At 68.1% G+C, this 27,339-nt stretch overlaps 1 protein-coding gene across 2 annotated transcripts; it reads left to right on the plus strand.

Moving 5' to 3' along the window:
- Positions 1-25,839, plus strand: ABCB6 (ATP binding cassette subfamily B member 6 (LAN blood group)). 2 transcript variants are annotated; one of them, XM_048868698.2, is made up of 20 exons: positions 1-99; positions 2,708-3,239; positions 5,462-5,599; positions 9,355-9,544; positions 11,271-11,363; positions 12,054-12,246; positions 12,614-12,735; positions 13,025-13,134; positions 13,403-13,468; positions 13,827-13,952; positions 14,180-14,256; positions 14,618-14,681; positions 15,254-15,339; positions 16,163-16,220; positions 16,469-16,573; positions 20,802-20,976; positions 21,392-21,504; positions 22,044-22,138; positions 24,049-24,117; positions 25,127-25,839. In XM_048868698.2, the coding sequence occupies exons 2-20, from the start codon at positions 2,724-2,726 to the stop codon at positions 25,266-25,268; spliced, it is 2,538 nt and encodes an 845-aa protein (XP_048724655.1). In that variant the 5' UTR covers positions 1-99; positions 2,708-2,723; the 3' UTR covers positions 25,269-25,839. The 2 variants fall into 2 exon arrangements, with proteins under 2 accessions (XP_048724655.1, XP_074973777.1); XM_075117676.1 differs by lacking the exon at positions 1-99 and adding an exon at positions 1,191-1,531.
- Positions 25,840-27,339: the final 1,500 nt, after the last annotated feature.

Raw genomic sequence — 27,339 nt, forward strand, 5'->3', positions numbered from 1 at the left:
GCCAGTGGCCGTCCGGGCACTAGGACCCGGCGGGAGCCGGCAGGCCGCAGCGTGTGCGCAGCTGGGCTGGGAGCTGGAGCCGCGGCCGGAGCGGGGCAGGTGAGAGGGGCCGGGCAGAGCCCCCGTGTGGGGCGGGGGTGTGACGCGACTGACCCCGTGTGGGGCTGGTGGGGGGAGGCGAGGGGGCCGGTCCCCCCGTGTGGGGCTGGGGGGGGGTTGAGGAGGCCGGGGGAGGCGAGGGGGCCGGTCTCCCCGTGTGGGGCTGGTGGGGGGAGGCGAGGGGGCCGGTCCCCCCGAGTGGGGCTGGTGGGGGGAGGCGAGGGGGCCGGTCTCCCCGTGTGGGGCTGGTGGGGGGAGGCGAGGGGGCCGGTCCCCCCGTGTGGGGCTGGGGGGGGGGTTGCGGAGGCCGCAGGAGGCGAGGGGGCCGGTCCCCCCGTGTGGGGCTGGTGGGGGGAGGCGAGGGGGCCGGTCCCCCCGAGTGGGGCTGGTGGGGGGAGGCGAGGGGGCCGGTCCCCCCGTGTGGGGCTGGTGGGGGGGTTGAGGAGGCCGCAGGAGGCGGGGGGGCCGGTCCCCCCCATGTGGGATAGATGGCGGGGTTGAGGAGGCCGGTCTCCCCCATGGAAGCTTTCGGGGCTCCAGGGTGTGAAGGGGCCGGAGGGAACTGGGGGTGGCTGAGCCTGAAACCCGTCCGCCCCCCCCTCCCCGGCTTCAACACTGGTCCTTTGCCCCCCCGGGTCCCCCTGCCCCTCTGCAGCCTTGGGCCCCGTCCTGTGCTCCCCTTCGCCCCCTGCAGAACGCTTGGTGCTCAGGTGCCCCGTGGGGCAAGGTGGTCATGGGGCACCTCGTGGTGCCGGGGGGTTCAGGACCACTGGTGTATGCAGCTCGCGCTCTGCCCCCCCCCCCGTGCAGGGACCCCCCTGCCTGCCAGCATGGCCGGGGCAGTGTGGAATCGCACAGGTGGGTGGGTGGGTGCGCGCTCAGGGCCGTGCCCCCCTCGCAGCTCGGCTGCGTCCTGCACCCGCTGCCGGCTTGGTGTGATTGGTTTCAACTAGGGCTGTCAAACGATTACAAAATGAATCGTGATTAATCGCAGCTTTAATTGAAGTATTATAAATATTTGTGGATGTTTTTCTATGTTTTCCAATATCTTGATTTCAGTGACAACGCAGGATACGAAGGGTACAGGGCTCACTTTATGTTGTTGGTTTTTATTACAAATAGTTGCACTGTAAAAAACGTTAAACAGAAGTCCGTGCAATCTGCAAGTCGAAGCACGAAGGGGCAGCTGAAGGTTTAGCGCATCTGGCGCGTAAATATCTCGCAACGCCGGCTACAACCGTGCCCTGCGAACACCTGGTCTCACTGTCAGGTGACGTGGTCAACCAGTCATTTTCTCCTGCAAATGTAACCGAAGCTGTTTGTCTGAGCGACTGGCTGAACAAGAAGTTGGACTGAGTGGACTTGTGGGCTCTGAAGTTTTACAGGGTTTTGGTTTTGAGAGCGGTTATGGAACAAAGATAATTCCACCTTTGTAAGTTGCACTTTCAGGACAAAGAGAGATCTCAGGACGGGACGTGTACGGGGTGACCTGAAAAATATTATTTCTTTTGTTTATCTTTATTACGGTGCAAATATGTGCAATCAAAACCAATAATGTAAAGAGAGCCCTGTACGCTGTGTATTCTGCGTTGTCATTGCATTCAATATACTTGAAAATGTAGAAAAAATCCACAAATATTTATAATCAGTTTTGATGGGTATTCTATTGTTTAACACTGCGATGAATCGCAATTAATTTTTTTAACCGTGTTAATTTGTGTTGAGTTAATTGCTTGAGTTAACTGCGATTAATGGACAGCCCTCGTTCCAAGGCGTCCCAGGAGCCATTGCTCTGGGCAGCTGGGCAGAGAATTACGGGGTACCTACCCAGAGGGCGGTACGGCTGCACTGGGGGAACACAGCCCCCTGCCCCCACCCACCGTGGGCACGCTGCCCGGCTGGGGCCACTGGATGAACGGCCACTACTCAGCCTTGGCCTCAGAGAAGTGCAAGGCCCGGCCTCTGGAGCTCATCTCCTGGGGGGGGGTCGTGTTGGTTTATAGCCCCCTGAGGGGCACGCCAGGCACCAGTGTGAAGTGCCATGCCCCTCTGATTACCAGCCCCCTCCCTGCCTGTGTCCCAGCAGGGTTTGAGCTGGTGCAGGGCCAGACCAGGCCAGTGCTGTGTCCAGGGAGGGCTGCGGGGAATCCCAGCCTTCCGATGGGCCCAGGCCATGATCTCTGCAGGACGCTGCGGGGGAGGGAGATCCAGGGAACTGTATCCCGCCATGGGAGTGCCTGGGCACTGGCTTGGGGATTTGACCCTGCAGTGCAAGGGTCTGTACGCACGCGTGGGCTTGTGGCCCTGTATTTGCACACCCGTCACACAAGATGGCTGAGTGGTGGCAGCCCTGGATTGCTAATCCGTTGTGCTGTGCATCCCACTCTGGACGGAGCCTGTCTTCCTGGGGGCTGAGTTGCTGGGGTGAGGAGCGTGGTCGGAGAACCTACGCAGAGTAGAATATCTGTGTGTGCAGAGGTCAGTGTGTGTTTGCACACCTCGGAGCAGGGGTGCTCACGCGCGTCTGTGCGCGGCCATGTCCGCGTCCACTCGCCTCGGTGCCAGCCGCCTGCTGAGCGCCCGCGTTTGTGCCGTTGTGTCTCCGCAGCCTCTCGGCCGGCAGGATGGCGGTGCTGGGGAGTTACTGCCCGGGGAACGGCACCCTCTCCCAGGCCTGGGCGCAGCAGGGGCTCGCCCCCTGCTTTTACTTCACGCTGGTGCCCGCCGTGCTGCTGAGCGTCTGCCTCCTGCTGGGCGCCCTGCAGTACGGCTGCTACGCCCGCTTCGGCCGCGCCATGGAGCCCAAGCACGTCCCCCGCTCGCGCCTCTACCACGGGCAGGTGCTGCTCTCGCTGCTGCTGGCGGGGCAGCCCCTCGGCGCCCTCCTGTGGCAGGCGCTGGGCGCGGGGCCGCTCTCCGGCTACTTGGTGCTGTACGGCTGCCTCTCGGCTGTGGCCTGGGGCTGCTCCCTCGGCCTCCTGCGGCTGGAGCACACCCGGGTGCTGGCACAGGACAGGACCAGAGGCCACGGCACCGTCCTGCTGCTCTTCTGGGCGCTGGCCTTTGCGGCCGAGAACCTGGCCCTGGTGTCCTGGAGGAGCCCCCTGTGGTGGTGGTCCCTGGGAGACGCCCCTCAGAAGGTAGGTGGGGGGCGAGGTCCTGGAGGGTTGGCGGAGCCCGGAGTGGGGGGCTTGGGGCTGTTGCTGGGCTGCACCCCAGTCCCTCTTTGGGTAGAGACAGGAAGCCTCCCCCCCCAGCCTGAGTAGGGTCCGGTTTGGGTTTGGGCCCCCACGCCCTGGGAACGCTGCCAGGTGCAGCCTGCCCCTGGGGTTAGCCCATCGATTGCACCCCCCGAGCCCAGGGCAGAGCAGAGCCCTGCTGGTCTGGAGCCCCACCTGGCCCCATAGATGTCACTGGTGCTGGCTGGTCCGGCCCCTAATGCCAGGGCACCGGAGGATCCCCCGTCTGCCAGGCTGGCTGCCTCTGAACCCCCTTCCCCAGGCAGCCCTGCGGTGAGGGCTTGCGGGGATGGTCCCAGATGTCCCTTCCCCATTATCAGGGCTGTTCACTGGGCAGCCGTGTGCGGTGGTACTGGGCCAGTCACTGCCAGCGTCCGGCTGTGGGGAGGGCTGTCCCCGGCTCGGATTGGAAAGCCCCGAATGCCAGGGCCCCGGCCCTTCCCGTGGGGACCGTCCCAGCGGAGCCGCCCCCCGGCTGGGGAGTTTGTCCTGCTCTCCGGCCCGTATCGTTCAGCCCCCTGGAACCCCCCCAGCACTGCCTCCCCCTCCAGGGCGTTTACCCTGCGGAGGCCGGGGACCCCGGGGAGAGGCAGCCCCTGTTTCTCCCCCCCACCCGGGGCCTCGGCTGCCCGGCCCTGGGATTCCTGCTGAGTCACGGTGGGGTGGGGCAGGCCCCGTGGGGCAGGGCTCCCGCTGGCTGTGTCCTGCTGAGTCACGGTGGGGTGGAGCCGGCGGTGGGGCAGGCCCGTGGGGGGCGGGGCTCCCGCTGGCTGTGTCCTGCTGAGTCACTGGCGGGGGGGGGGGGGGGGGTCTGTGTTCCCGGGGCTGGATGTGGGGTCCCCTTCCCTCAGGGAGCTCATCCTACTCCCGGGGCCAGTGGCGCAGGCTGGTGGGGGGCTCTGCGGTGCTGCATGAACCCCCCGGGCCCTGCCTCCCCCTCCCCACACCCCGTGGGTCGGGATGTTTGTCTCGTCCCTCTTTGGCCCCACTGCGCAGATGGGGGTAGCTCCGAGGGGAAGGGGGGGCTTTAGATACCCCTCCCCCCCAGCCAGACAGCTGCCCCACTTCAACCCAGCCCCGATATCTCATCTAGGGGCCCCTCACTCACCACAGCTCCTCCAGGGATGGGACCCTGGCTACTCTCGCCGAGCCTCACCCGGCAGCCGTGGGGGGCGTTATCGGGGCGTCCCCTGCTGTGGGGTGCTAGGGGTACCCGTTCCCAAGCAAGGGGGGCCCCCAGCCACATCCTAGAGCTCCGGCTGGCCAAGCTCCCCCGCCCCTGGCTGGGGCAGGATGGCTCCCACTAGCCTGGGCCGCGGGCCCCACTCCACGCTGGGAGAGAGGTGACTGCCCAGCGCCCCAGATCCTGGAGCTCCCAGACCTCACCGGCCTCAGAGTGGAGAGACTAGCTAGAGGGGGAGCAGCCGGGACGTGGCATGAACGCCCCTTCTCCACCCCTTGGTGCCCCCTGGGGCCTGGTCCTCAGCGGGACCCACAGTCCCGGATCCCCAGGATCCCCGGCCGTTGAAGAGTCCCTGGAGGATCCATCAGTGGGCCAGGCCTCGGGTCCCACTCCCCTCAGGGCAGGGCATGCGGCTGGCCCTAGCCCTCCTGCTTGGCCCGTCAGCTCTGCCCAGCGAGCGCAGGCTGTGGTCGGAGACGTTTGCACTGCACCAGACCCGTGCACCGGCGTCGGCAGCGCCAGGCCCTTCCTAGCGCCCTGGAGCCAGCCTGTGGGGGCCGCGGGTCAGCACGGGGGAGCGGAGGCTCGGACGAGGCCAGACCGGCCAGCGGCAGGACCGTTTGGGCTCTGTCTCCCCCTCTCTGTCCGGCCCTGTCTCTCCAGAGCCCGGCTCGCATCGCAGCCTCCTCTCACCTGGTTCGTGGGCCTGCCACCCCGAGACGCCCCCCACGTCTGAGCCCATCCACGCAGGCACGACCCAGCCCAGCCAAGCGTCCTGCCTTCGCCCACGCACCTGGGCCCTCCCAGCGCCGCTGGGGCCCGCTTGTCTCTGAGCCCCCGGCCTGCTCTCCAGGTCTCTGGCTCAAAGCTGAGGGCTCCGGCCTGCGAGGGGGGCTGGGATCTCGGGGCTGCAGGTGGCTGATCCATGGCTCCCATGCAGGTGCAGTTCAGTCTGTGGGTGCTGCGGTATGTCTGCACCTTCGCCCTCTTCGTGCTGGGGATGAAGGCGCCCGGGCTGCCGCACAAGCCCTACGTGCTGCTGGTGAACGAGGATGAGCGCGATGTGGAGAACAGGCAGGTGGGTCCCCCTGTCCCTCGCAGGTGTCCGGGGGCGGGTTGTAGGGGGGCGAGGGGCATCACCAGAACAGGGCTGTGTTGGGTTATCACAGTGGTTTGTGAGAGGTCGATTCTGCTGGGAAAGGGTTCCGTGGGTCCTGCTGCCTCCCTGGGGTGGTGGCTCAGTGCCCCACTTGGGCACAAGGGAGATGGGAGCAGCTCCGTGAGGTGGAGAGGATCTAGGGTGTGGGCTGAGCAGGCCAGAGGGAGGAGCCCTGCACCAGCCCAGCCTGGACGAGTTGCACTTTCCCTGGGTGCTGAACCCTACCCAGCCCCAGGCTTTGGGGGCAGTTGCACCCTGCAGGACGGGGATTGGTGCTGCTGATGGTTCTGAGAGTGTCCCAGTCACCCGGCCTTGCCATCCGGCTGCAGCTCCCTCCTGAGGGCGTGAATCCCTCCAGCTTCAGTGCACAGCAGGTGCTTATGTCCCGCAGCTGCCGGCTGAACCTGGCCGACCCCTCAGGAGGGCGCTTCCACACGGACCTCAACCCCACAGCTGGCCCAGGTCAGGGGCTGCGGCTGCGGGGCTATAAACCACAGTGTAGGCACCGGGCATGTCCCAGAGCCCGGAGGTCTACATGCCGTGTTATAGCCCAGTCCCACACTTACTCCCTTCCTGCTGCCCCACACCCAGCCCCACACTCCATCCACACTGCCCCACACCCAGCCCTGCGACCTGACACCGCCCCATACTCCATCCACACTGCCCCACGCCCAGCCCTGCACCTAGCCCACAACACCCCATTCACTCCCCTCCTGCTGCCCCACACCCAGCCCCACACTCCATCCACACTGCCCCGCACCCAGCCCTGCGCCCAGCCCCCCATTCACTCCCCTCCTGTTGCCCCACCCCCAGCCCTGTGACCTGTCCCCAGTCCCACACTCCATCCACACTGCCCCACACCCAGCCCTTCGCTTCCCCAGGAAGTACCCAAAGCCTGGCTCCAGCCCTCACCCCTCCTTGCGGGCACCTGGTGCCCCCTGCTCCACTTCTCCCTGGAGCGAGGAGTGTCCGGTGCCCATGGGCACTGAAGGACTGCAAAGGGGGGAAGCCGGGGCACAGGGTCACAGCACCACTCAGATTTGGTTGGGCGCCCCTCTGTCATGCCAGGAGGGAAGGGGCTCTGCCATTAAGCCACCCAGCTCTGGTCAGGGAGCGGGGGGGCCCGGGCCCCCCTTGCTGCACCCCTGGTACGTGTGATCTCTTCGAAGGGCCCCGTCGCCTGGGCACTCAGTGTGCGTTACTGGCCCCCGCTTGCCTGTGTCTTGGTGTGATGGGCACCGCACCCCCAGCCCTCCAAGAGGAGTTGGGGGGCAGATGCCCTGCCTGGGGGATGATGGAGCTGGAGAAGTTTGTGTCCGGCTGAGGGAGGCGAGGACCGTCCCCCTGGGTCAGACTCCCTCCATTCCCTGCCCAGACATTCCTCGTCCCTTCGAGGGCTGTGTTCAGGTCTCTGTCTGAGCCCCCCCAGCCCCACCCCCTTGGGGGCTCATCCACCCACCCACTGTTCTGTTCTGACAGGTTCTTCTCCCGCCCCCTTCACCAGCATCCGGTGCCTTCCTGCTGTGCGTTAAACACCGCGACTGGCACCTGTCCCAGTCCTTTTCCGGCCCCATCCCCATCGCATGTGGGTATCTCACCATCTTCAGCCCCACAGCAGGCCTGGCAGGCAGGCCAGCTACCGCCCCATTGTACAGAGTGGCTGGAGGCACCGAGCATGCCACAGGGAGTCTGGGGCCCAGTGGGGAGCTGCCCTTCCCGCTGGGCTGTCCTGTCTCTTGCCTGGCCAGGGTGGTCTGTTCTCCCTCTCATCCCCGGCCCAGGGGGAGCGCTGTGTGCGCCGGGGAAATGTCCCCACTGCGGGATGTTTGTATCGGGGAGGGCTGGGGTGAGCCTTAGTCCCAGTGAGTTCCTCCCTCAGCCTGGGTCCGGCCCCGAGGATGCTGTCCCCTGCCCAGACGAGCTCTCCCCGGAGAGCAGAGCAGCCGTGGGGCCCGGGGTGTGGAGCTGTATCTGCGGTCTCCAGCCCGGATCCCTGGGCCCGGCCCACGGAGATCAGGACTGGATCCTGGGACTTGCCTCAGTACTGTCCATCCCTGTGCCTAGGGTGGTGACCAGGGGGACACAGGCCTGGGTGGGACCCCCTGGACCATCGACTCCAGCCGCTGCTCTTGCAGGCGACCCTGAGAGGTCAGCCCATTCAGACACGCACCATGCTCCATCTTCAAACCAGACAGGTGGCCCCCGCTGCTCCCAGGGGAGGCTGTCCCAGAGCCTCCCTCCACCGACCCGAAGCTGTCTGCCCGTGTCCAGGCTGTGTGTCCTGCTGGCCAGTTTGTCCCATTGCTCCTGCTAGCCCCCACCCCCGCAGCCCAAAGGCACTGCAGGCCCCCAGGCTCAGGCTCGGGAGGAGGAACCGTGGTGGGAATGGAGCTGTCCGCAGGGTTTATTCTGTCCTTGGTTTCAGCCCCAGGATTGGGGTCCGGGGTGGGGCGGGGGTGGACACCAGCACCCCAGAGCCCTGGGCTGGAGCCCGCTGGGCAGAACTGAACAAAGAGCAAGCGACAAGGCAGGGGAGGGAATCTCTTGCCTTGGCCCAGCGCCTGCTGGTGCCAGCTGCCGAGCTCTGCGGGGCTCTTCCTGCGGCCCGAAGAGGGAAGCAGAGGGTGTGTCCTGTCCCGGGCCTGGAGCTCTGCGGCGCTCAAGAACGGGCACCTTCCACCCACAGGCCTTGGGCCGAGAAGGGCTTCCCGTGGCACCTCGTCTCTCCTACCCTGGGGCCGCCATGGCAGCCAGAAGCAAGGTGGGAAGGCAGCCGTGGCCCTGATCCTGCCACCGCAGTGCCCAGGCGTGGGGACCCACCCACCCCAGCATTCACCCCGGCAGGGTCTGGATCGAGTGTGTAAACGTGACCAGCAAAGAATGGGTTTAAGCGAGGAGTGAATCTGCCAGCAGATGGTGCTGCTGGCTCGGCCGTGTCCCGCAGCCGGCCTCCCCCCACCCCAGCGCTGGCCTGTCCCTTGGCAGGGGATGTGAGCTGCCAGGGTCGGGCCACCCCCTGGCTCACGCAGCGTCGCCAGCAGGGGGGCAGCCAGACTCTGGCTCCTTGCCCTGGCGCTGCGGGATCGGAACCCTGGGGTCAGGGGTCAGGCCCCCAGTCTCCCCCATGCCTGAGCACAGCACGGTCCGTACCGCTGGGGTCGGGGCCCCCCATCAGTCCTCTCCCCTCCCACAAACCTGGGGCGCTGTGCACTAGAGCCAGGGTTCCTCCTTCCATATCCCCGCTGCCCCACTTGGGTGGCCCCATATGAGCGGCAGGACTCACACTTTGGCCTCCTCCTCCAAGGCCTAGGAGTATCTGTGCCCCACACCCCAGTGCCAGGATTGCCCCAGGGCCTGGTTCACCCCACATCCCCGTGCCTGGTTTACCCCAGTGCCTGGTTCACCCCACACCCCAGTGCCAGGATCGCCCCAGTGCCAGGTTCACCCCACACCCCAGTGCCTGGTTCTCCCCACACCCCAGTGCCAGGATCGCCCCAGTGCCTGGCTCACCCTGTGCCAGGCTCACCCCAAGCCCAATGGGATCAGCACCCCAGGGCCGGGAGCTTTTGCCCCCCTGCCCAGGTATCCCCAGTCCTGTAGTGCTCTGAGGCCGGGGGTGAAGGGACGGATCGCCCTGGGCACACAGCCCTCCTCACCCCTTTTCTCCATCTCAGCCCCTCCTGGCAGGCGACCGCGACACCCACTCCACCTGGAAGGGTTTGGGCCGGAAGCTGCGGCTGCTGGTGCAGTATGTGTGGCCGCGGGGCAGCCCCCTGCTGCAGGGCCTGGTGCTGTTCTGCATGGTGCTGATGGGGCTGGAGCGCGTCATCAACGTCTTCGTGCCCATCTACTACAAGAACATCGGTGAGGCCCGCGGCGGGGGGCCGGGAGGGGAAGGGGTCGCGCCCCCAGGGCAGGGCAGGCTGGCACTGCCCAGTGACCCCCTCTGCAGACACAGCTGCGTGGAGCTATGGGCCGCCGGGAAGCAGGTGTGGGAGGGGTGTCTGATGCTTGGTTGCCAGGCCCAGGGGACCCCCTCCCCCCCTTGCCCCAGTACGCGCTGGTTCCCATGGCCCCTGCTCTGTCTGCAGCCCCCTGGGCAGAGGCCCTGTGCGGAGGGGAGCTGCGGCACGTATTGGGCAATGCCTCGGCTTCTCCACCAGGGGGTGCTCTCCTATGGGGTTTTATAGGGGGCCTGGGATGAGCCCGGTGTTCGGTGCCTACTCTGAGGGGGTTTGGGGGAGGCTGCCCTCAGCCGAGGGCCAGCCAGGATCCAGTGCAGCATGGGGAGGCGTTGCTCAGTCCCTGCCCAGGGCATCCAGCCCTGCATCCAACCCTGGGGCCCAGCCCGGCACCGCTGCATGCCCAGCCCGCTGCGGGTGTCGTAGCAGAGGCCTTGTGGGACGGAGGCAGCCCAGCTCTGGCCTGGCAGGAGAGTGTGTCCTGGAGCTGAGAGGGGACCTGCCTTCTGCACCCTCCATCAGGTGCTGCTGCTCTGGTACGGTCACCCCGCAGGCGCCCAATGCCCTTGTCACACAGGGATCCCTCCCCCCAGGGATCCCTCCCCCAGCGCTGAGCAGCCACCTCTGGGGTGGGGCGAGGGCACTGTTTATACAGGGATCCCTCCCCCAGCGCTGAGCGGCAGCCACCTCTGGGGTGGGGCGAGGGCACTCTTTATACAGGGCTGGGGGTGTGGAAGGGCATCCCAGGACAGGATACCTGTGGGGAGCAGGACTTGGGCCTTGGCTGACTCAGCCTGCGGTGGGTCTGCGCTCCAGTGCCCCCATCCTGCCCCAGAGCACCGGGAACACCCTTGCCCGGGGTGGGGTGAGCGGCCGGCTCTCCCATCCTGGTCCCTTCCCCCCGAATGACTCATTGCCACGGGGCTGAGCCTGGCACCCCCAGCAAGAACTGACCTGTGCCTGGCTGGGAGGGTGCTGCCCCGGTGAGAGTCCTCCCTGCCCCAGTGATAACGAGCCCACACACGCCAGACCCCTCCTGCCCCCCAGCCTGTCCAGGTCTAGCTGCGGGGGCCTCCCCAGGCTGGGGAGGTGAGGCGCTTGGGGGGAATTCTCTGGAGCTAGGGGGCACAGTCTCTCAGGACCCCCCACCAGCCCCCTGCATTCACAGCCTAGCCCGGGGCCCTTTCCCCAGGGTCTCTATTGGCCCCGGTGTCTCCTCTTGAGCAGTCCCCTTCGGCCTGCCAGAGTGCTGAGGAGCCCAGGACTTCACCTGGGCCTAACCCCACAGTGGCTGTCATGCCCCACCCCAGAAGAGGCTGCATTTCAGCCCGGGGGGCTGCTGCCTGGTGGTCGCGGGCGTGAGCCGTGTTATCTCTAGCACCACTGAGGTCGGGGCGGGTGGATCCCAGGCCCCTGCCCCGGGAGCTGGCGGGGCGGTAGCAGGAGAGCGCTGGCTGGGCAGCGGCACCCTGGCACGTGGCGGGGGAGCGGTGCCGTGAGAAGCTGGGGGCGGGACGGCATGGGGGTTGGGGTGCCACGCAGGCCCCAGCTCCCTCCCGCGGCTGCAGGGAAGTGGTGCCAGCCGCCTCCACCCCCAGCGCTCTGATCCGGGTCTCCCGTCTGCCCAGTGAACGAGCTGACTGAGGGCGCTGCCTGGCACACGGTCACCTGGACCATCTGCACCTACGTGTTCCTGAAGTTCCTGCAGGGTGGAGGCGCCGGTAGGAGCAGCCTTGGGGCTGGGCATGGGGGGCTCCAGGCAGGGCCTGAGGCCCTGGTGGAGATGGTGAAATGCTGTCCCGTGGGAGGGTAGCGGGCAGTGCCCTGCACACAAGCCATCCTTAGCCCCCAGCCACGGACGATCCCCGGCTGGGCCCCCCGACCCTCTGGACCTGGCAGGGGGCGGTCCCTCGGGCAATCCTGGGGGCGGCAAGGCTCTGCGCGTGCCCTTTCCGGGTGCTGCCCTGCCCAGGCGGGAAGCTGCTGTGGAGACTGGGGCTGCCGTGGCAGGGGTGTGGGCATCAGCTCTGCTGACCCAGTGCTGGGCACAGAGATGGGGGGAAGCTGGAGGGCAGCAGTGGGGCTGGGGGCATTCCCTGGAACGGGCTGGCAGAGGGAGCAGATTAGCCAGCCCGGGCCCAGCCCCTCCCTGCTTTGGCCAGCCAGGGCCCTGGGGTGGGTCCCAGCTCCCCTTGGGTGCCAGGGTTTGGGCGCTGGGGGCAGGTGTCTAGGCGTTTCCAGGGGCCCCGTGGCACTCAGGGCTCTGGGGGGAGCTGCTCCAGGCCTACGCCTGGGGGTGGTTCTGGGTGCCGGCTGCGTTGCTGCCCTGGCCGTGCCCCCTCGGGTACCAGCGCTGGGCAGTGGGCGGGGGAGGTCTCCGCCGATCCATCGCGTGCCCCCCCCCACCGCAGGCTCCACCGGCTTCGTCAGCAACCTGCGGACCTTCCTGTGGATCCGGGTGCAGCAGTTCACCAACCGGCAGGTGCAGGTGCGTCTCTTCGCCCACCTGCACGGCCTGTCCCTGCGCTGGCATCTGGGGCGCAAGACGGGCGAGGTGCTGCGCAGCGTGGACAGGGGCACCAGCAGCGTCAACAGCCTGCTCAGGTACCGCGGGGGGGCCTCCTGCAGCCGCCCCCAGAGCCCCCGCCCCGCAGTGGCCGCTGAGCCGGGGAGGGGGCGAGAAGGGGGTAAAGTGGGGGCAGGTCTATGGGACAGAGGGAGAGGTGGGGGGTGAGGGTGAGTCAGGGTGGGGGAAGAGGGAGAGGGGCAGGGCAGAGGGGCGGTAGAGGGTGGGGATGAGGGTGTGAGGGGTGGACAGGGCTGTGGGGCAGCGGGGGAGGTGGATCGGGGTGGGGGGATAGGGAGGGCAGAGGAGGTGGGGGGTGGAGAGGCCCATGGGGCGGCGGGAGGAAGGGGGTAGGGGTGACCCTGGGCTGACACGACCCTTCCTGTTCCCCCCACCCCCCCACAGCTACATCATCTTCAGCATCTTCCCCACCATCGCGGACGTCGTCATCGGCATCATCTACTTCAGCTCGGCCTTCAGCCTCTGGTTCGGCCTCATCATCTTCGTCTGCATGAGCCTCTACCTGAGTGCGTGCGTGCGGGGGGCCCTGCGGGGGGGCCCTGCGCTGACTCGTGGAGGGCGGCGGGGGGGCCTGCCCTGATTCGTTCTGGCGGTGGGGGGGGCCCTGCGCTGGCTCGTCCGGGCGGGGAGGCAGGGGGGGCCCTGCCCCGGGGGGGCTTGTGCTGGGATCTGTCCCCCACCCGCAGTCGGTGACCCTGGGGCGCAGGTCTGGGGGAGCAGTGGCCGAGGGGCTGGGCGTGGGGGGCCGTGGCAGCAGGACAGGGTGACGTGTGACCCCTCCCCCCCCCCCCGTAGCCCTGACCATCATCATCACAGAGTGGAGAACCAAGTACCGGCGGGACATGAACACCCGCGACAACGAGGCCAAGGCCCGGGCCGTGGACTCTCTGCTCAACTTCGAGACGGTACCGAGCGGCGGGCGGGTCCTTGGGCAGATCCCCCCGGGGGCCGAGCTCTGGTGGGGGGCGGGGGGAGGCTCAGCTCCCGGGAGGTGCTCGCAGACTGGGGGGCGCTCTGGGTGGGGAGGCTGTCCCGGGAGGGGGCATGGGGAAGTGGCAGGTGGGAGAGAGGAAGGAGGTGCTGAGTCCTGGGGGCGGGTGGGGGGCCGGTTCTCAGCCCAGGGGTGGGCTGTGTCCAGGGCCTGGGACTGAGCCCGGGCTCCATGTGTTTCAGGTGAAGTATTACAACGCGGAGAGCTATGAAGTGAATCGATTCAATGACGCCATCCTCAAGTACCAGGTGCTGGGGCAGGGGAGTGGGGCTGGGGGGGGCTCCCATTCCTGTGCCTAGCTCCCCTCGCCGCCCTGCACTGGGGGATGGGCGCCAAGGAGGGGCCTCGCGCGGGGCAGTTGACAGCCCCAGGGGGCTAAGCATGACCCCAGCCCTGCAAGGGGAGTCCCAGCTGCCTGCATCCCCATGGGGTTTCCAGCAGATACATTGTGGGAGGGGGGCAAATTCAGCTCAGTGGTGCGGGGTGGGGGGTTGCAGTGGGTTGAGCATGGGGCACTCCTGTGGCTGGGGACGTGGCTCTGGGTGGAAGGGAGGCCCTGAGCCTGCTGGGGGGTCCCTAACGCTCCCTCCCACCGCCCCCCGGCAGGTCTCGGAGTGGAAGGTCAACGCCTCACTGGGCCTGCTGAACCAGACCCAGAACCTGACCATCAGCCTGGGGCTGCTGGCGGGGTCCCTGCTCTGCGCCTACTTTGTGACGGAGAAGAGGTTCCAGGTGAGCCTGGGCCAGCCCGTGCCCCACGGAGCCCTGGCATGTTCTGGGCTGCGAGCCCCCCGCGGACGAGATGCCCCTGGTCGGCTCTGCCCCAGCCCCCACCGCTGCCCCCCGGCTAGGTGCCCCTGACCCCCGGCTGGGTGCCCCCGACCCCTGCCGGCCCAGGGGAGCCAGGGGTGGGGGCCCTGGCTCCAGCTCTGAAGGGCGTCTCTCCCCGTCTCTGCCAGGTGGGGGACTTCGTCCTGTTCGGCACCTACATCATCCAGCTCTACACGCCGCTCAACTGGTTTGGCACCTACTACAGGTAACGCCAGTGCGGGAGAAACCGACCCCTGCCAGGCCATTGGGCCAGCTAGCCTGTGGCCCCGCCCCTTGCTGCACTGGGCCAGGCCATTGGGCCATACCGCCTGGTAGCCCCGCCTCCTGCTGCACTGGGTCAGCCCATTGGTCCATCTAGCCTGATAGCCCCGCCTCCTGCTGCACTGGGTCAGGCCGTTGGTCTGCCCAGCCCACCCTGTTGCTGCCGGCACTTCCCTGGTGAAATCCCCCTGGAGGTGTGACCAAGGCAGTTCCCCCCGCCCCACACCATGGGGGTGGGAACGTCTGGGCTGAGTGGGGCAGTGGCCCCCTGCCCCATCTTTACCTGCCCTGTCCTCCGCCTGCAGGATGATCCAGAGCTCCTTCATCGACATGGAAAACATGTTCGAGCTCTTCAACGAGGAACAAGAGGTGGGTGCCCCGCCCCCTGCCCTCAGCTCCGCCCCCAGGAGGGGCCACACCCCCTGCCCTCAGCTCCGCCCCCAGGAGGGGCCACACCCCCTGCCCTGCCCTCAGCTTTTCCCCCAGGAGGTGGGTGCCCTGCCCTATGCCCTCAGCTCTGCCCCTAGAAGGGGCCACACACCCCCTGCCCCGCCCCCTGCCCTCAACTCCACCCCCAGGAGGGGCCACACACCCTGCTCTGCCCCCTGCCCTCAGCTCTGCCCCCAGGAGGGGCCACACGCCCTCCCCTACCCCCAGTTTCTCCCCCAGGAGGTGGGTGCCCCACCCCCAGCAGATCAGCTGTTCCCCTCCACAGGAGTTGAGGGTCACCCCCACACACACGTTCAGGCAGCTCCTCTGGACTCGGCCGGGGGCTCTGGTCCCCTGCGCTGGCCCGTTTGCTCCTCCTGGGGCCCCAGGGGGGCAGGGGCAGGGAACGGAGCTGTAGTGAGGGGGCTGCTCTGCGCTCCCTTCCCCCCACCGCGTCCGGGGAGCATCCCCGGGGGGGCAGGGCTGAGAGGCCGCGTGTCTCTGTCCCGCAGGTGAAGGACGAAGTGAATGCAGGGGACCTTCGCTTCTGCTCGGGGCGCATTGAGTTCGAGAACGTGCATTTCAGCTACATGGATGGGTATGGGGGGCATGGAGCCAGCACAGAGATCGGGGGTGGGGCAGGGATGGGGGCTACGGGGTGCAGTGGGGATGGATGGGTACAGGGATCAGGGCTGGAGGGAGGAGGGGGGCGTGGGGTGGGTACAGGGCTGGGGCGTGTGGGGATGGGCCGTGGGGTGGGTACAGGGCTGGGGCATGCGGGGTGGAGGGAGGAGGGGCTGTGGGGCGGGTACAGCGCTGGGGCGTGTGGGTTGGAGGGAGGAGGGGCTGTGGGATGGATACGGGGCTGGGACGTGCAGGGTGGAGGGAGGAGGAAGGTGTGGGGCAGGTACAGGGCTGAGGTGTGCGGGGTGGAGTGGGGATGGGCCGTGGGGTGGGTACGGGGCTGGGGCGTGGAGGGAGGAGGGGCTGTGGGGCAGGTACAGGGCTGGGGCGTGCGGGGTGGAGGGAGGAGGGGCCGTGGGGTGGGTACGGGGCTGGAGGATGCGGGTTGGAGGGAGGAGGGGCCGTGGGGCGGGTACGGGGCTGGGGCGTGTGGGTTGGAGGGAGGAGGGGCCGTGGGGCGGGTATGGGGCTGGAGTGTGGAGGGAGGAGGGGCTGTGGGATGGGTACGGGGCTGGGGCGTGCGGGTTGGAGGGAGGAGGGGCCATGGGGCGGGTACAGGGCTGGGGCGTGCAGGTTGGAGGGAGGAGGAAGGTGTGGGGCAGGCACGGGGCCGGGGCGTGCGGGGTGGGGGCAGGTATGCGGGGCAGGACGCGGCCGTACAGCCCCAGCGTGAGGTCCCCGTGCTGAGGGCTGGGGGGGATCTGGGGGGAAGCAGCTGAACCCTTCTCTGCCCGCAGGAGGGAAATCCTGCAGGACGTCTCCTTCTCGGTGATGCCCGGACAGACCCTTGCCCTGGTGAGAACGGGACCTTGGCGCTGGGCTCCGTGGGGATGGGTCCGTGGGGGGGTCCGTTGGGAGCCTGCCCACCCTGCCCCGCCCTCCCGTGCCAGTCTGCAGAGTGAGCGGGCACGCAGGGGTCTCCGTACGACGAATTCCCTTTGCTCAGGATCCTGCCCCGGCCCGTACGGTGCCTTCTCTGGGCCCCGGCCCCACCGCGCCGAGCGGCCCCTTGGCCTGCTGACCCTTGTGCTCTTCGTGCCCAGGTGGGTCCGTCCGGCTCCGGGAAAAGCACGGTCATCCGCCTGCTCTTCCGCTTCTACGACGTGTGGGGCGGCTGCATCCGCATCGACGGGCAGGACATCGCCAAGGTGAGGGGCAGCGCTGGGGGTGCCTGGGGCAGGGTCCAGGGAGGGCGCGAGGGGCTCTGGGGGTGCCTGGGGCAGGGTCCAGGGAGGGCGCGAGGGGCTCTGGGGGGGGCAGGGTACCCAGCGTGATGGGGTCTGAGGCTGCCCTGCCCGGGGCTGGATTCGTGGGATGCCCAGGGACCTTGGTGGGATCAGAGCCCGGGGCACCCAGGCCCTGGGTCCCTCCCGCCCTTGCTGCACTGGCCTGTGCTGGGTGCACCTGGCCGAGTGTCCGGTGCCTGGGTCCCGGGCAGGGGCCCCACCCACTCAGCATCTGCCCCGGTGTCCGGGCACCCGGCCCCAGGGCGGCTAGCGGAGCTCTGCTGGCCCGGCCCCTCCCCTCCCCTGGGGGCCCGGCCCCTCCCCTGGGGGCCCGGCCCCTCCCCTGGGGGCCCGGCCCCTCCCCTGGGGGCCCGGCCGTCTGGCGATTCCCAGGCTGGCCGGGGACACCCCGATGGTTACGCTCGCGGGGCACCGGGGAGAGTCCGCGCACCCACCCCCAAGCCCTGAGGTGCAGCCGCCCCCAGCCACACGCGCCCTGGGCATGGACGGTGTCACCTCCCAGCGGCCCCAGGGTGGCCTGTGCCGGGGCTGGGCAGCATTGGAGGGAGGGAGCCCCGGCCTGCAGGGGGTGAGACAGCCCCTGGCTCCCCGATGGGGTGGATCCGGGCAGGAGCCCCGGCCCCCGGGGTTCTTAGGACAGGCCAGGCCCAGCCAGCCTCAGCGCTGGCAGGGAGGGAGCCTGCCAGGAGCCGCAGTCCAGGGACGAGAGGGACCTGCCAGGCCTTCCCCATCTCGGCCCCTGGGTTTGTCCCGCAGCCCCTGGTGCCAGCACCTCGGGGGCCCCAGGAGGGGGCCTGAGCCTCTGCTGCCAAGGGCAGGTCGGGGGGCCATGTGCTCCCCCAGGAACTCAGCCTGCTTTGTGGGACCCTGTCACGGAGTTCCTGGGCGATGCTCTGGAACTGCTCCCCATGAAGTCAGTCAGGACTCTGGGGCAGTCGCCTTTCTGTGAGCAGCCTGTCTTCAGGACACACAGCTCACACAGCTTCCACCTTCCTGGGTCTGACCTCAGAGCATTCAGCATCCTCTGCCCCTCCGTGCGCTTCCCACCGCGAGTACGCTCAGGCGGGGCTCCTGGGGAAGCCAGAGGGTCCTGCACCCCAACTTCGCAGTCAGACGTGACTCTCAGCCAGCCAGTAAAACAGAAGGTTTATTAGACGACAGGAACATGGTCTAAAACAGAGCTTGCAGGTGCAGAGAACGGGACCCCTCAGCTGGGTCCATTCTGGGGGGCAGTGAGCCAGACAACCAGGTCTGCACTTCACTCCATGTCCCAGCCAGCCCCAAACTGAAACTCCCTCCAGCCCCTCCTCCTCTGGGCTTTGTTCCTTTCCCGGGCCAGTAGGTCACCTGATTCCTTTGTTCTCCAACCCTTCAGCTCTCACCTTGCAGGGGGGGAAGGGCCCAGGCCATCAGTTGCCAGGAAACAGGGAGTTGGCCATTCTCTGTGTCCAGACTCCTGCACACACATGCCCTCTAGGGCACTGCAATGATCATACACCCTTACCCCACCACCTAGATACTTAAGAACTGCCTAGGGGAAACTGAGGCACCCCCACACTATTCAGAGGAAACAATAAGAACAGTCCCACTTCGTCACATCTCTCCCCCCTTCGAGATCGAACTGAGCGGGGTCACTTTAGCCGGTGACCTGGGGAAGTTCGAAGCCACCAACGTTCCCATGGATGCCCCAGCATCTCTCCCATTCCTTGGTAGGAGTTACACCAGGCCCTTCCAGTTTCACGCCCTCCCTTAGATCAGGGGTGGTCGATAGCACTCGCAGGCCGCATGTGGGAAGGTTTATGCAGCCCATGCCCTTTGGCCACCCCAAGAATGTCTCCCCATTGACCATCACCTTCTACTCCCACTGGAGGTCCGGGGGGCCTGGCCCCAGGAAACTCCACACAGACATATAGGTTGGGGTCAGGAGTGGGAGCCTGTCCACATCCCCAACCACCTGGCTGACGGAGTCTATGGCCTTGGGACCCAGCAAGGGAGCTAGACACCGGGGCTTTTCCGCAGGGTCCCCTTGGTTCAAATCGCCAGCCTGCTCAAAGGCAGTGAGGTGGGCATCCACACCCCCCCCCTCCTTAACCAGGGGCAGCAATTTAGTCTCGAGGTTCCCTGCGGAACTGGCCCCCCGGGATCTATCCCCACTCACCCCGGGGAGGTCCCCTAGGCCTCTCCGCCCCACCACCGCCAGTTCATGCTGCTGCTGCTTCTGCAGCTCTTTCTCGGGCTCTCGCTGTCTCCCAGGGTCCTCTTGCTCTCTCAGACTCCGCTCCAATCCCGTCCGTCTCGATCCCCCGATGGGGAACCCGATCATGAAGACCCTCGTCTGGTTGGGGACAGGAGTCTTGGCGATGCCTGGCTCCCGCTTCAGCTGCTCCCAGATCCTGCTATAGCCCCAGTTGGGGTCAGGAATCTGTTCCTTAGAGCGGTCATCCTCCTCCAGCTGCACGATTAACTCTGCTTTGGTGAACTTTCCAATGCTCAACCCTCTCTTTCTGCACAGGGTTACAATGTCCTTCTTAAGGAGACAGTGACAGGCCATCACTCCGCTCCTCCCAAGTTGTTGTGGACTCACAGGCCCGTGTGTTCTCAGCTCCCCACGGTTTCCAGGGAGAACCCCTAGTGTGCCAGCCCTTCTCAAGGTCACCACCTCTTTGCCAGGGTCGAGCTGCAGACTCCTCCGCCCCTGAGACTGCTCACTGCAGTCCCCAGGGGGACCCCATTACTGCACAGTACTTCTCGCTGGTCACACACTCCCAGGGGTTAACCGCCCCCCGAAACCGCTCCTCTCTGAGCCTTCAGCAGGCCTGGTCCTCGGCAATCCCCCTTCGTGTTACTGCTCCCCAGTCACTTACTGCAGGAAGCGCCATCCACGGGGTGCAGTAGATCCCACCGCTGCCACCAGTTGTCACGGAGTTCCTGGGCGATGCTCTGGAACTGCTCCCCATGAAGTCAGTCAGGACTCTGGGGTAGTCGCCTTTCTGTGAGCAGCCTGTCTTCAGGACACACAGCTCACACAGCTTCCACCTTCCTGGGTCTGACCTCGGAGCATTCAGCATCCTCTGCCTCTCCGTGCGCTTCCCACAGCGAGTCCGCTCAGGCGGTGCTCCTGGGGAAGCCAGAGGGTCCTGCACCCCAACTTCGCAGTCAGACGTGACTCTCAGCCAGCCAGTAAAACAGAAGGTTTATTAGACGACAGGAACATGGTCTAAAACAGAGCTTGCAGGTGCAGAGAACGGGACCCCTCAGCTGGGTCCATTCTGGGGGGCAGTGAGCCAGACAACCACGTCTGCACTTCACTCCATGTCCCAGCCAGCCCCAAACTGAAAAACCCTCCAGCCCCTCCTCCTCTGGGCTTTGTTCCTTTCCCGGGCCAGTAGGTCACCTGATTCCTTTGTTCTCCAACCCTTCAGCTCTCACCTTGCAGGGGGGGAAGGGCCCAGGCCATCAGTTGCCAGGAAACAGGGTGTCGGCCATTCTCTGTGTCCAGACTCCTGCACACACATGCCCTCTAGGGCACTGCAATGATCATACACCCTTACCCCACCACCTAGATACTTAAGAACTGCCTAGGGGAAACTGAGGCACCCCCACACTATTCAGAGGAAACAATAAGAACAGTCCCACTTCGTCACAGACCCCCCCTCATTTCCAGCAGGGGCGGGGGCAGAGCCCAGCCCGCCTGGGCTAATGGGACAGGCCAGCTCCCAGCCTGGCTTCAATTACGCACCAAAGGGAAGGGAAGCTGCCGGCGGAGGGGGGGTCCAGGCAGCCCACTTTGAAGTGCTGAGGGGGCCAGATCAAAGACTTCCCGTGTTACTGCAGCCCCCCAGGGGGGCAGAGGGGGTTCCTTTCATTTGTGCTCCATGGGCAGGCTGAGGCAGGGGGCTGGGAGCCGGGGGGCCGGCTGGGGGGCCCCAGCAATGGGTCACTGAGAGTTCGGCCTCCCTGTGGGGGACCCGGCTCTGCGGCAGGGGGATGGGGGACCAAGTGCCTTGGGGCTTCCTGGGGCTCCGGGCTCGGGCAGGTCGGCGGGAGGAGCGGGGCAGGGGCTGACTCAGGAGAGCCTGGCTCTGCCCCGGTGCCCGCACTGACGGGGCACGGCCGGGCTGCCCTGCAGGTGACACAGGCCTCGCTGCGCGCCCACATCGGGGTGGTGCCCCAGGACACGGTGCTCTTCAACGACTCCATCTGCAACAACATCCGCTACGGGCGTGCCGCAGCCTCCGACGAGGAGGTGCGCCAGGCAGCCCGGGCCGCCGACATCCACGACCACATCCTCTCCTTCCCCGAGGGTGAGTCCGGCCCGCCGCGGCCTCCCCGGGTCGCCACCTCCCAGGACTGGAGCCCCTGGACCCGGCCCAGGGGAGCTGCGTGTGCCGCGGGCCCGCTGGGACGTGCCGTTAACCCTGCCCCCTTCCCGGGTGCTCAGCCTGGTACCGTGGCACCAGCTGCTTTCTCTGGGGCACAGCCTCACTCCTGCCCCTGCCTGGCTGCCTAGTGCCCGGGGGAGCAGCAGGGGGGCTGGCCTGGGCGAGCTTTGGCTCTGGGCCCGGCACCGCTGCATCGGGGGGCACGAGGGGCAGGAGTGCGCAGCGGCCCGTGGGGCAGGCCGGGCACTCACAGTGAGGGAGGAGGAGGGGCCGGGGCGGCCCCGTGGCGCTGGCAGCGGGGAGCCGGGTCCCACACGTCTGGCTCTGCGCCCCGCAGGTTACGAGACCCAGGTGGGGGAACGAGGCCTGAAGCTGAGCGGGGGCGAGAAGCAGAGAGTGGCCATCGCGCGCACGATCCTCAAGGGCCCGCAGATCATCCTGCTGGACGAGGTAACCTGGGACCCCCTCCCTGCCCCCCGCGGGCCCCTGTCCCCTCATCAGCCCCCTTCCCTCCCCCCTCCCTTCCCAACATGGGGCCCCCTCCCCACCCCCCCTCAACTGCCCCTCCCTACCCCCCGTCACTCCATCAGCAAACACCAGCCCTCATCCCCCAGGGCCCTCCCCTTCCCGCCATCAGCGAACGCTACCCCCCACCGTGCCCCTTCCCCACCAGCGAAGGCCAGGCCCCCGCCTGCCCCGCTGCCCTCCCATGCCATTCGCACTCCCCACGTCTCCACTCGCCTTCCTCGGGGCACCGGCTCTGAGCGCGGCCTGGGGCCGGCGGCCGACCTGTCCTCACTGGGGGGCGACCCCTCCAGCCCACGAGCCGCTGGCCTGGGCCTGCCCTGCTCACGGCTCTGAGCGCGGCCTGGCACCCGGGCTGGTAGGGTAGGGCGGCTGCAGTGCGGTGTGGGGCTGGGGGCAGGGAGGCTCAGGGTGGGTCCAGCCTGGCACCCCAGCCCCTCCCGCACGCTGTGCCTGGCACGCAGGCCACGTCGGCGCTGGACACCGAGACCGAGAGGAACATCCAGGGTTCGCTGGCCAAGGTCTGCGCCAACCGCACCACCATCGTCGTCGCCCACAGGTGAGGGCGGGGCAGGACTTTGCGCGGGATGTGGGGGCCTGGGGGGGCGGGGGGGGGGAGTTCAGCAGGCCCAAGGGCTGGGGGGGGAATTCCCTGGGGGGCTGTCGCTACAGGCCGGGGGTGTAGCGAGAATTCTGCTGTGCAACACCCAGCAATGATGGCGGGGTTGGGGGGGCACCCCCTAGTGACCCCTCCCTGCAGTACAGCCCCCCCCTAGTGCCACGCTGGGGCCAGCAATGACGGGGGGGGGCACCGAACACCCTCCAAACAGCCCAGTAGAGTGGAGATTGGCGCAGGGGTCAGCGGGTCCCGCCAGGCTGGGGGAACAGGCCACCTAGTGCGAGCCAGGCGGGGGGGTCGCTGCCTTGGTTGGGGCTCTGCTGCTGGCATTGCGCTGCCCCCCCCCGGGTATCTCTCTGGGGAGGGGTCTCCCGTGCGTGGCTGTCACTGGTGTGAATGGATGGAGAGCAGCTGAGGAAGGGGGGTGCTGGGAGCCCCCGTCCTTCTGGAAGGCCTGGGCGGGTCCAGCATTGCCCAAAGCCCCGTGTCTGCTGGGGGCTCCCGTGTGTGTGTGGGGGGGACGAGAGAGCCCAGCTGTCACCACCCCCCACTCCTATGAGAGACACATGGTGTGAGCTGGGCTGGGCGGGGCCCGGCTGCCCGCTGAGAAGGAGCCAGACCCCTTTGATCCTGTCCCTGGATCCATAGCCTTGCCGGGGCCTCCCTCTCCGCCAGGCCTGGCCCCACAGCGGCGTGTGCTGGCCGGGGAGGGGGGGAGGGAGCGGCACGGGGTCTCCCACGGGGCTGGGACATGGGGTGTGGGGAGGGAGCCACGGGCCGGAATGGTGCCCTTCTGCGGGTGCTGGGCATATCTGCAGTGTCTGCCCCGGGACAGGCGGGGGGGGCTCAGTGGGGAGGGAGCAAAGGAAAGAGGTGGGGGCAGCGGGCATGAAGCCCTGAGCCACAGCCCAGAGCGTGGGGCGGGGAGAGGCGGGGGGTGCCCAGCCAGCGGCGACGGTGACTGATGGCGTCGCTGTGCCGGCCGCAGGAGGCCGTGTCCCTGGGGCGGAGCGGCTGGCAGTGCTGGTGCCCGTGGCCACACGAGGGAGCCGCACGCCCTGTGGCATCGCAGCGCCCGTGGTTGGGAGCTGGGGTGGGCAAGGCTGGCACCAGGGGCTGTGTGGGGAGGGGGTGGTGCAGGAAGGGGCCAGGGAGTTCTGTGGGGCGCGCCTGGAGCGGAGGAGCAGAGGGTGCTGGGGCGGGGCAGGCTGGGTGGGGTGGGCCGTGTAGGCTGGCGAGATGGGCTGGGGCACAGGACTGGCTGGCACCTCACTGCTGGGGGCTATGACCTGTGCTGGGCACCCCGGCACTTCCAGCCCCACAGCATGGGGGCACCTGCAGCTGTTGCTGCTCTGCTCTGTTGCTGTTCCACCCCCGGCCCTGGGCAGGCGCGGCCAGGCCCGGTTTCAGGCTCTCGGCAGACTCCGGCAGCCGGCTCCGGCTCTGTCGCGCTTGGGCACGTTTTTGAAATTAACGTGCCAGCTGTGGCCCTGGCTCCGTAGCAGGGGCGGGCGCAGGGGTCTGTGGCTGCAGGCCCATGGTGGCTTTGGGACGGCGGGGCTGGAGGGACCCCTCCCAGGAGAGTGGCTTGTTTGTGGTGGCGCTCACGGCCAGCTTTCCACTCGCTCCACCTGGCTGCCCCGCCCCAAGCAGCTGCTGGCCCCGGGGCTGCCTCGTGGCTCGCTGCCAGCGCCTCCCCGGGTCTGTGCCACGCGGGATGGGCGCATTGTCAGCCCCGGGAGCTTGGGCACCTTGGGGCAGGTGTGGCTGGCGGCGGCTAGGATCACGGGGGGGCTCTGCTCAGGCGCTGGTAACATACTGTCTCTCCTCCCCCCCCCCCCCCGCCCCAGGCTCTCCACGGTTGTCAACGCCGACCAGATCCTGGTTCTCAAGGACGGGCGCGTCGTGGAGCGTGGAAGGTAACGTACCAACGCATCTGCAGGCGGGTCCCCCTCCAACCCTGGGAGCTGCAGCTGCCCCTGGACTGGCACCGGGTGCCCGGCTGCTCCCTTCCTGGTGCCATGCTGGCTGCAGCTGGCGGCTCCTGCCCGGTGGGATGGTCGCAGCATGGGAGGGGGTGGGGCCTTTGCCAAAGGGTCCTATGCAGATGCTGCAATGTGCCCTGGGATGGGCGGAGCCCTTCAGTGGGGAGAAGGGCATGGTGTAGAGGGGGGTAGCTGGCCCCTGGGCTGGGGCAGAGGAGGGGCTGGGCAGCTCCCGGGGCAGGGCAGGCGGGAGCTGCAGGGGGTGGAGCCGGGGGCAGGTGGGAGCTACAGGGGACAGAGGAGGGGCTGGATAGCACCCAGGGCAGGGCAGGCTGCAGAGGGTGGAGCTGGGGGCAGGGCAGGCTGGAGGGGAAAAAGGAGGGTCTGGGCAGTGCCCAGGGCAGGGCAAGGTCCGGCCAGCGCCCGGGGCAGAGCAGGTTGCAGGGGTGGAGCTGGGGGCAGGGCAGGGCAGGTGGGAGCTGCTGGGGGCCCGGCAGGCTGCAGGGGGCACAGGAGGGGCCGGGCAGCGCCCGGGGCAGGGCAGGCTGCAGGGGGCACAGGAGGGCCGGGCAGTACCCGGGGCAGGGCAGGTTGCAGGGGTGGAGCTGGGGGCAGGGCAGGCGGGGGCTGCTGGGGGCCCGGCAGGCTGCAGGGGGCACAGGAGGGGCCGGGCAGCGCCCGGGGCAGGGCAGGTTGCAGGGGTGGAGCTGGGGGCAGGGCAGGTGGGGGCTGCTGGGGGCCCGGCAGGCTGCAGGGGGCACAGGAGGGGCCGGGCAGCGCCCGGGGCAGGGCAGGTTGCAGGGGTGGAGCTGGGGGCAGGGCAGGGCAGGGCAGGCGGGGGCTGCTGGGGGCCCGGCAGGCTGCAGGGGGCACAGGAGGGCCGGGCAGCGCCCGGGGCAGGGCAGGCGGGAGCTGCAGCCCCTGAACCCCGGCTCTCCCGCAGGCACGAGGAGCTGCTGCAGAAGGGTGGCGTCTACGCCGGGATGTGGCTGCAGCAGCAGGCTGGGGACGCGTCCGACTCCGACACGGAGAGCAAGGACCGCAGCACCGAGAAGCTGCCGGCGGCCCCCAGGAAGGGGCCATGAGCGCGGGCAGGAGCCAGGGGACTTCGGGCAGGGGCACAGAGCTGCCCCCCCGCTGTGGCTATAGTTTGCTGCCCTGGCATCGGTCGGCACGCCAGGCCCCCCGGGCTGCGTGACCTCGGCTTGTTTCAGAGCTCTGGCACCTTCCTGGAGCGGGGGGGCTGCACCGCTGTTCCTGCCGTACGAGCGGCCAAACGGGGCGAGCCGCGTCCTGGCCCAGACACCCCCTGTGATCCCTGCTGGGCACACGGGCAGCCCGCTGCCCGACCCCCAGCCGCCCGTGGCATGGGTGCAGCCAGCAGAGCATTGCATGCTGGGATTGCGCACCCCCAGCATTGCTGCCCGTGGGCAGGGGAGGGGGCAGCCCTTTCAGCTGGCCATGGCCCAGGGCACCGCTCTGTTACGGGAGGCTCCCGGCAGCACTGGGGTGGGGGGAGGTGCTGCCACCCCGTACAGAGCCCTGGGGGGGGGGCACTAAGGGGCAGGGCACCAGGGGGGCAGAGCAGGGGGTTGGTTGTTTTTCAGGTTTTGATTTGACGTCTTGTTGCTGAATCTTGTAAACTGTTTGTGGCCAGCTCTGGGCTCCGGCTCTGTGTTGTCTTGGGCAGGGGCAGGGGCAACTCTCCGGATTGGGTGGGGGGAGGCCAGGCCCAGCTTCAGACCGTGCTCCTGGAGAACCTGCACTCAGCCCGCAGCAGGGCACCCCAGCGCCGTTCTCCGGGTCCCTCAGCGAGAGCCGACCCTGGGCAGCTCTCACAGGAGCAGTGTGGACGAAGCGACCCCCCACCCCACATTCGGCACCAGTAAGTGAGGGACAGTGCCCCGGGGGAGCAGAGAATGGAACCCAGGAGTCCTGCCCACCCCTCACTTCTCAGCTGTGCAGGAGGAATGCCCACATGTGCAGAACCCCGGCGTCCGGGGGCAGGCGCTGAGAGGGTTAAACAGCTCCACACAGGGGGACAGGACTGGTTCTTTATTGAGGGAGCGGGTTATGGACAGCGGGTCCCTGCCTGCCCCTGCCTGGCACACGCCGGGGGCCATCGGAGCCCGAGCGCTGCCCTCCCCCATCGCAGCTTTAGCCAGACCCCACCCCTGGCTGTTCATCCCAGCTGGCCCTGGCGCTGCGGGAGGCTGCGGCTGATGCCCGGCCAGCCTGGGAGGGGCCACGGCCCCTGCGGCTGGCTCTGGGCGGGCATGGGGGGCTCAGTCCCGCCCAGCAGGGAGCAGGAACCAGGGAGGGGACCCAGCTTCAGGCGTCGTCCTGCTGCGGCGTGTGCGTGGCCTGGCAGCAGAGCCTGGTGGGCAGGTTCTGGCAGCCCAGGAACACCCGCCTGTGCTTGTCCTCCGTCCGCGGCGGGGTGCTGTGGCAGGGCGCCCCGGCCAGGGTCACGTTGAGCAGCTGCAGCGTGGCCCCGGGAGAGGAGCCGGCTGCCCGTGGCCCCGCCTGGAGAGCAAGGGAGGCAGCGTCAGGGCCGAGGGGGGGCTCCTGGGGGGTGCCCAAAGCCTGGGAGAACAGCGCTACCCCCCACCTACCCCCGTCTCCCCTGTGCCAAGCCCCAGTGGAGGGGGGACCCCCTGGGGTCGGTGTCCCAGACTTGCACCAGCCGTCCCCCCGCATGCTTGGAGGTCCCCCAAGGGGCAGCTCCAAGGCGGGCCTGGGCCTGGAGGGTGACACGGGCATCTCCTGTGGGGCTCGGTGCCGCTTGCCCGGCGGTGGCCTCGCCCTCGGGATCCCCGCCCCGCCAACCCACCTGCCCGAGGTCCTGCAGCAGGCACTGGTCGGGCTGCGGCCGAGCCCAGAACTCGCTGAAGGCCGAGCCCCGGGCGACGTCGGAGCCCAGCTGGCCGCTCAGCAGCACCATGTTCCCGTGCTGCCCGGACGCCAGCAGCTGCCTGGCCAGCGGGCCCGGGTAGCGACGCTGCGGGCGTTGCAGCCCTCCAGGTCCGCCAGGAGCTCGGCCACAGGGTAGCGCTCCCTGGGGTCGGCCTGCGGGGGGGCAGAGGGTCCCTTCCCCCACCTGCCCGCAGCACAAAGGGGAGGGGTACGACGCTGCCCCCCCACCCCACCCCACCC

Source organism: Caretta caretta, chromosome 11 (assembly GCF_965140235.1).
Source record: "Caretta caretta isolate rCarCar2 chromosome 11, rCarCar1.hap1, whole genome shotgun sequence".
NCBI classification, from domain to species: domain Eukaryota; kingdom Metazoa; phylum Chordata; order Testudines; family Cheloniidae; genus Caretta; species Caretta caretta.

Coding starts and splice junctions, on each gene's coding strand:
- ABCB6 (XM_048868698.2), top strand. CDS start 2,724: ATGGCGGTGCTGGGGAGTTACTGCCCGGGGAACGGCACCCTCTCCCAG. Junction 13,135..13,402: donor CTCTGCTCAACTTCGAGACG/GTACCGAGCGGC, acceptor CATGTGTTTCAG/GTGAAGTATTACAACGCGGA. Junction 16,574..20,801: donor ACGGGCAGGACATCGCCAAG/GTGAGGGGCAGC, acceptor GCTGCCCTGCAG/GTGACACAGGCCTCGCTGCG.